Raw genomic sequence first — 8,036 nt, 5'->3', positions numbered from 1 at the left:
CCATTTTAACAAATGTCAGAGTAATTTTTTCTTTAACATTTGCCATGCCCTTTGGAAAATAACCACCGACAGCCCATGGCTCAGCTGCCCCTCTGGGTCTGCCTTGCCTCCTTGGTCCACTCTAGAAATCAGAGCTCTTATCCCAGGTTCTTGAGCTCCTCCTGCCTCCCAGCCTCTAGCGGACACAGGAGCAGCAGTGCCGCTTAGGTGGAGTCAGTCACCCGGAACCAGGGACCTGGAGAATATGGGCCAGTTCTGCTCTAACCAGCTTCACCTAATGCATCCAGTCGAATCATCAAAGCATATGAATAAGCGTAGATGGTTTCTGGACATATTTTTAAAGAGCTTCCTTATTGGTATTATAGACATAAACAAAACACGTATACTCCAGGGAGAAAATATCTTGTGCTCTTTTGAATAAAAAATCATAGTGGATACAGATCGTCGATGTTCCAATGGTGCCGTAAACAAATTCACTGGCCTGGTCTGGGACAAAGAATTATTTGAAATTTTACCTGTTGGGTTCCAATTATTTTTGTTTTTGTTAACAGAGTTTATTGTAAAAAACCTCCTCACCTAAAGCTTCGGTGATTTTTTTTATGTTTTATTTATCCCTTTCATTTGGCTTCAAATAAGGCAAGGACTTGATAAAATTCAAAATTTACTGAATCTCGTGTTAATGTCAGGTACAGAATTTTCCTCTTGAAGATCTCCCTTCACCGGGGCTGCTACTGAAGCGTTGTGGAGGAAATGGCGGGCCAACCATTCATGGGTTCTCCTGGCTTTGCAGTAGAGGCAGGGCCTTTCCCTGGTTCGGTCACTGTCCACACTCTGTTGCCGCTGAGCTATTTTTCTCTTTGTACCAGCGGGAGGTGGGTGTTCACTTTTCACTCTCCTTCCAGGACGACGCTCCCAAGTCAGAGTCTTCGCTGTCGTAGTCGGTAGTATCACTGTCCAGTTGGGACTGATTCACCTGGCTGAGCGGAGAATGGTGCCTACACCTTCTTCCTTCAAGAGAGTCATTGTCTAGGGTCACTTCTGAGTCAGATCCAGGAGTAAGGTGGCTCTGCTTCGGTTTTTTCATCACCTGTGAAGAGTCCCAGCAACCATCTTTGTTTTGCCACTGATAGGAAGTATCTTCGCTTGCTAACAATCAATGAGACAAATCAACAAATTAGGCACATTGTTGGTTATTATAATTCACATAACCCATGAAACCTATGGCATGTGTGGGCTCACTCTTAGCTGCCATTTGCCAAGCCACTAATTTTCTCCACTTTTCTGCACTTGTTGGCAGCTGGCTGTGTTTTCCAGTACCACACCAAATCTCCCCATTGCCAAATAGATGCTTGACACAATACTTCTGAATTTCATGAACCCTGATATAAGATCAAGGGAAAAGTCTCTAAACTTTTCCAGAGAAGGACCCTCTTCTCCTTTGCCCTGAAGACTTAATGATTCAAGTGTGTATATGAATGTGATTTGGGTGGCAGGAAACTCGTAAGTATCTTTTCTTTATTCAGCGGCGTGCTGGATTTGGCTTGCCTCAGCCAGCCCACAAGAACCCGATAGTTAAGCTTTCAGGAATTTTGTGAAATGGTTGTTTAACACAGCCACGAGTAGAAATTAAACTCTCCAAATTTGTCATTAAATCAATGTATTACAAATGAACGTAATACTCAAAACATCACTCCCTAATTATTTTATTGAATTTCGTGATGACGCATGTGCTCTTGAAGCCATTTGTCTGCTGTCTCTGGACATCGGAAATGCCATATAATGACATGAGACTATGGATCTCTTCCCAGCTCCATGTGCGGTGACGTCCTGCTGGTGATTTGAAACCAGTCTGGGTGGGATAAAAATCAACAGGCCCTACAAGGCAGGTGTTGGTTTATGGTTTTGTTGATTGCCTAGGTGTAAAGCGATGGTGACTTGGTCCTAGCACAGATGACATTTAAAAATGTTGTGCCTATAGCCACTACACTGCGAACAGCACCTCAAAATGCAGAAATATTTTTCCAGAGTATTCTAAAACTATTATCCAATTTGCAAAGAAGTCACTCACATCACCAACAACCAAATGAAGTTCCAACATATACCTTCCTGTTTCTTTCACATTATTGTTTAATTTAAGGGAAAGTAACATTCATAATGGAACCACACTTGTTCATCAATTGCAGACACAGGTGGGATAGGGATACAAAGGTAAAACTCAAGGAAAGCATTTTGTGAGAATCAGTGGTCTATATGGAATTTACCACAAAGAGTGTTACATATTTTATTATTTGTAAATTGTGTGATATACATTCTTTGGGTCAGTAAAAACATTTTAAATGTATACACACTTACACACATTTTTGGAGAGCCAGGTGTTAAACATTTTCCAGCATGGCACTGCTTATAGGTTACTGAGAAAGATGTCATTTACGTCTCTGACTCTACAGTAGCTCTCACCGTAAAGTCACTCTAACCATAAAGGTATGCGAAAGGGAAGCTGTGTGGAGGGAAAATGCTGAGGTATGAAAAGAGAACTTGAACTTTACCTACTGGTAATGTGGAGCCCCTGCTAGAGCAGCTCAGCCATCCTGCACTAGAGCAAGGAGCTCATCCAACGGGCCGCCACGGGTCTGCGGGGGCCCTGTAACACCTTGGCTATTCACCTCTGCTTTTCGCTCTCCACACTCAGCACACAGTTCCCTCATCATAGCCCAGTACTGAATATGCACTGGCTCTCACCTTTACTCAGTGTAGTGCTTGTCCCACTGTCTTCCTCCTTCTTCTTCCCGGACATCTGTTTCAGAAATACAGATTAGTGATCTTGCATCATCCACCGCCTCATATTCCCAGTTAATGTATACAAGTGTAAAATAAAAGTCAGACAGTGAAGAAGGCTGATAGGAAAAAAATGGATTCCTTTGGAATGTGATGTTGAAGGAGAGCTCCATGGGTACCCTGGACTGCCAGCAAGATAGATAAACAAGGGGGTCCTAGAGCAAGTGAAGCCTGAAACACTGCTGGAGGCAAAAATAACAAAACCAAAGCTGTTTTGGACAAATCATGAGAAGGCGGGGAAACTGGAAGGCAGCTGGAAAAGAGGAGGACCAAATACAAGATGTGCTGACTCCATCAAAGAAGCCACAGGCGTGAGCCTCCAGTGCTGAGCAGGGCTGGTGAGAACAGGACCTTGTGGCCACCACTCATTTGTAGCGTCGCCAGGAGTCAGAGCCACTCAGTGCCATGTAAAACACTCAACAGTCATCTTAGTCGGTTGTTTTTCACTTTCATTTCTGCTGCCCATTATTAGGGAGACCATGCTTTGATGGCAGAATCTACCACAGTGTTTCGAACCAAGCAAAATGAAACAAAGACTTGAGAGAAAATGAAACTGATAAGGAGCTATAGGTTATAAAGTTTTCCTGCACGCACACAGAGAAATATCATTTAAAAAGAGATTTGATAGTACTATGATTAGTTTTTAAAATTACTTTTTAAAGGACATTTTATCAGGTCCCATTATCAATAATTCTTTCAGATCTTTACCTGAATTCAGGTAAACTTAATGTCTCCTAAATCCTTTAGAAACTTTCCTTTGAAATGCAACCGCAACATATTATGTGTGGATTTGGCAACCAAAATAAATGGATTTCTCTAAATAGTTCCAATTTCAAATATTCTGCCCAGTACTGCATAAATGTAGTTGTCCTATCTTCCAGATCAGTGTGCCACTTTTTGATGCTGAAAATGGTTTTTTCAAGTAATACAAATATAAAGTACCTCCTTGAGAATGTGTCAAAAACTAGAAATACTTATAACACTTTTGAAACATAACAGTTCTTCTGGGAATGTATTACCAGGAAATAAGCCCCAAAAGAGAGAAAGCTTCATGTACTGAAATATTCATCCAGTGTAATTCAGATAATATAAAATATAAAATTCAAAAGTAGGTAATGGTTAAATAAATTATGGTATAATTATATAATTATGTAAGACAGGGATGTCAAACTCATTTTCACCAGGGTCCCCATCAGCCTTGAAGCTGCCTTGAAAGGACTGAAACAATTTTAGGACTGCATAAATGAAGCTACTCCTTAACTGTTAAGGAGCTGAAATTACATTCATCCCTTTGAAAGCAACTGCGAGGCTGATGTGGCCCCTGGTGAAAATGAGTTTGGCACCCCTCATGTAAGATATAGTTGTAAAAATTATTACAATAAAAGTAAGTCATAACATGAGCAAATAAATGTTATACTATTAAATTAAAAATCAAGATGCAAATTTGCATATGCAGTATGATCACGAGTTAGCTAAAAATATGAAAAGAAAGATTTTAAGTGTTAGCAAGGGTTGACTTTGAGTGGTGAAAGTATTTTTTTCCTTCTAATTTTTCAAATTGTCTAAAATGAGGAGCAAATGGATTTATGAAGAAAACCCAACTGTCTTTTGCCATACTTTCATGTTCACAGCTGCAATCTAGATCCTTGGCCCATTCCTCTCTCAGTATCTGATCACTACAGTGGTAGGCAAGTATCTCTAATGAGACAGCTCTCTGCTTTTTGCACGATTGCAGCCATCTCTGGAAGCCCGAGGGAGGAACCCTCTTTTAAGATAACTCTTTATACAAATGGTTTTGGGGGACCTTATTTTAAGTTTAATATGCATAGAGATGATTATGAAAAGATTAGACATTTATAAACCTAAAAGTTAATAATAGTTATTTCTGTGTAACCTGGAGTGGGTTTTTCATTTTTTTCTACTTTTGTATAAATTCCACATTTTCTTTTTTAAATATATTTTGGAGGGCTTTTTAAATTTTTTATTTTTTATTTTAGAGAAGGGAGAGGAGGTAAAAAGAGAGGGAGAGAAACATCTATGCAAGAGAGAAACATGGGCGGTTGCCCAAGCATGTTCCCTGACCAGAAATCAACCCTGTGCCTTCCAGTTTGCAGGACGACACCCAACATACTCAGCACACCACCCGCACTCCACAGTTTGTGCGTACTTTTGTAATGGAGGGGCAAAAGTTTTAAAAACACTTATTTGGTTTATATCATTTTCATAGAAAGCATCCATTTTTTACTGACTGGTGTGGCTCAGTGGGTTGGGCACCGTCCCACAAACCTAAAGGTCCCTGGTTCAATTCCTGGTCAGGGTGCATGCCTGGGTTGCAGGCCAGGTCCCCGGCTGGGGGCATGCAAGAAGCAACTGATTAATCTTTCTCTTGCACATTGATGTTTCTCTCTCTCCCTTTCTCCCTCCCTTTCCCTCTCTCTAAAAATAAATCAATAAAATCTTTAACATAAAAGAAAAATTTTTACATCAAGTTAAGAGGAATGTACAAAGTGTAGTCACCAAAAGCATTTTGTTAACTACCCCTGGGACTCAGTGAGGGAAAGCGACAGAGCCTGCCCTGAGAGTGGAGCAAACAATGGAGAGATCCGGGCTTTGCTCTGCCTTTCTGCCACCAGAAAGCAACTCCGCTGCTTAAACACCTCCTCAGCTCAGTTTCCACGTACACAAAGTGAGGAGCATGGACTGGTATTGGGGAAAATTCCAGCGCTGGCAGTCTGAACAAACACAAACCAAAAATATAAACTAAAGATAGTACACGTAGTCTCCGAAAGCAAAAGGTACATGCATCTTAAAAAGTGGCAAATCCCGAGGAAATCAGCGTGCTTCATGTTTGAGGATAATTACCACTACACTTCCATCATGTTTTCACCGTTACTTCAAGGTTTGTGAATAAAGGATGGTAGCTTAGCAGGAAAAAAATGAAGTTCTAAGTGAAGGGAAAATTCCACCCTCCTTCGCTGGTCCTCATCTGGTTCTCAGATTTCAAACCTGGGACCCTTCAGAAGAAGCCATGCAGCAGATTTCAGCTGCCACAAGAGAACAAAGTGAAAGATGAAACCTCTAAGATAATTAAGGATCTAATCAGCACTAAATAGATTTAATTCAACATTTCAACTATGCTCTGAAGCAAACAAATGATGTGGCAGGAAACTTGGGTCTATTGTCCCCTCCGTCACTAACCGCGTGTGTGAGACTGGACAAGGCACTTAATTTCTCTGGGCCTCGTCAATTTGAAAAAGGAAAGATACTGATATCTTACTTGCTTACAAACAGGAGACCGGACCACATGCAATCTTGAGGTCCTTGGAGCTTGGGTCTCTATGACTCCAAGGAGCTGATGCAAGCAAGGAGCAGAAGAGCTTAGGCCTCGTAAGTGGTCTTCATGATGAAATTGCCAGGAATCGACTGCAGTTTTTTGTTAAATTTCTAAAGTAGCTTTTCTTGCCAAACCAGGCAAATTCCATATACTTAGCTAGGGAGTCTAAGATACATATAAGCTATCGCTTCTAAATCTTCTTTTGGCAAAGTATCTACCATATGAAGCATTTAGAGACCTTTGATGAAACTTCTCAGGGGGGAAGAGGTGGTGAGGGGAAGAGTCTTTGATTATTTTAATGGATTACAGCTGGCATAGACATAACACCCTCCTCCTCTCCATCCAGAGCTGACACAGCACTCAGTCTAGCTAACCACGGCCTGCCCAGCGATCTGGCAGTAATGCTGAATGATGGTGGCTTGATTAATCATCAACCTGGTATTAATGGCCAGCAATGAGTCTATGTCAGCAACTTAACAAGAGCTTAGTTACTCGTTATATGCTGGAGCATTACAGTCCTGATAAAGTGGGCTTTCTCCTTCCTAAGAGGATGGTATTTTCTTCTGCTAGTAGGTGGTCTAGAGTGGTAACTTCGGTTCTGTTTAGTTTAGTTCAGTTCTGCAGCTTATTCTATTCAGAGAATGTATTGCCCCATTCTAAAATCCCCCAAATGCTACAACATATATCCTTAAATACAACAACTTTAAAAAAAATCTGTGATTAGAATTATGGGGCTGCAAAAGGAATTTCGAGGTCATTAAGCAGGAGAGACGTTTATCTCAGCATCACACAGCATATGGACAAAGTGCAAACAACCTCAATATCTCAAAATTACAGATTTGTTACGGTACAATCACACACAAAACGATGCAGTCACGAAGGGTGCAGCTGTGCGAATGTATATTTGTTAAAATATAGCATTAATGTTTTAAAAAGCAAGATATGAAAGTGCATACTATAACAGAATGCCAATCACGAAGGTCAAAGATAAGAGAGGTGGAAAGATAAATATTGGAATAGAGAAAAAGAAAAACACTAGAAAAACACACTCCAAAATGTTAACAGTGATTATCTAAGAAACAGGATTATTGTAGTTTAAATTTTCATCCTTTTCTTGGATTCTCTAAAATAAGATTGCAATATTTTTAAAACTAGAAAACAAACTTTTAAAAAGTAGTTTCATCAAAGTGAATTTTATGAAATAGCCCCTAGTATACAGTAAACATATTATTTAAAATGAAAAAGGATATCCTACCCAGACAGAAGCCCGAGAGAAGAACATCAAGATCAATATAATGACAAAATACCAAACAAGGAAGTTCCCTATTGCCCCACAAGAGTCATCCTGCTGGCACTCGTAGTCCTGGTTCGGAATGGCAAAACTTAACGGCATGGGGGGTGGCTCCACCTCCCAAAACAAGGAAAGAAGCTTTCCCATAGTGGCTTCTTGCTTAAGAAGAAAACATGCTCAGAGGGATGGCGGCCACTGGGAAGTACTTCTCTCTGGGTGTATGACAGCTTCCTTGGCAACCTATTATGACATACACTTCAGCAGCTGTGACGGGACCTGACAAACACTTCTTGGATTTCTAAATTTTGGGGAAATTTATCTAAGCTACTTTTATGAAAGTTTATAGCCATTGTCCCAGAGCTTAATATAGTGTGTTCTGCCTCAAGCTTTTCTTCCCCTGAAATTTGTATGTATCGTAGTACACCCTTAAACAACATTGCTTTGAACTGCGCAGGTCCACATATTAGGTTTTTTGGTTTGTTTGTTTGTTTGTTTTCAGTAAATACCTGTAGTGTTGTTGATCTGCATTCGCGAGTCCAAGGATGCGGAAAGCAGACTGTATTCATGGATCTAGGC

General features: G+C 40.5%; 1 protein-coding gene across 1 annotated transcript; it reads right to left on the bottom strand.

The window, feature by feature from the left end:
* Positions 1-334: 334 nt before the first annotated feature.
* Positions 335-7,720, bottom strand: SSMEM1 (serine rich single-pass membrane protein 1). Its single transcript, XM_028525161.2, is given in 4 exon segments — positions 335-886; positions 888-1,146; positions 2,740-2,794; positions 7,425-7,720. Coding segments are annotated over 4 exon segments (729 nt in total). The 5' UTR covers positions 7,608-7,720; the 3' UTR covers positions 335-654.
* Positions 7,721-8,036: the final 316 nt, after the last annotated feature.

This window comes from Phyllostomus discolor, chromosome 10 (assembly GCF_004126475.2).
Source record: "Phyllostomus discolor isolate MPI-MPIP mPhyDis1 chromosome 10, mPhyDis1.pri.v3, whole genome shotgun sequence".
NCBI lineage: Eukaryota > Metazoa > Chordata > Mammalia > Chiroptera > Phyllostomidae > Phyllostomus > Phyllostomus discolor.
This window is presented reverse-complemented; position numbering and strand designations above follow the sequence as displayed.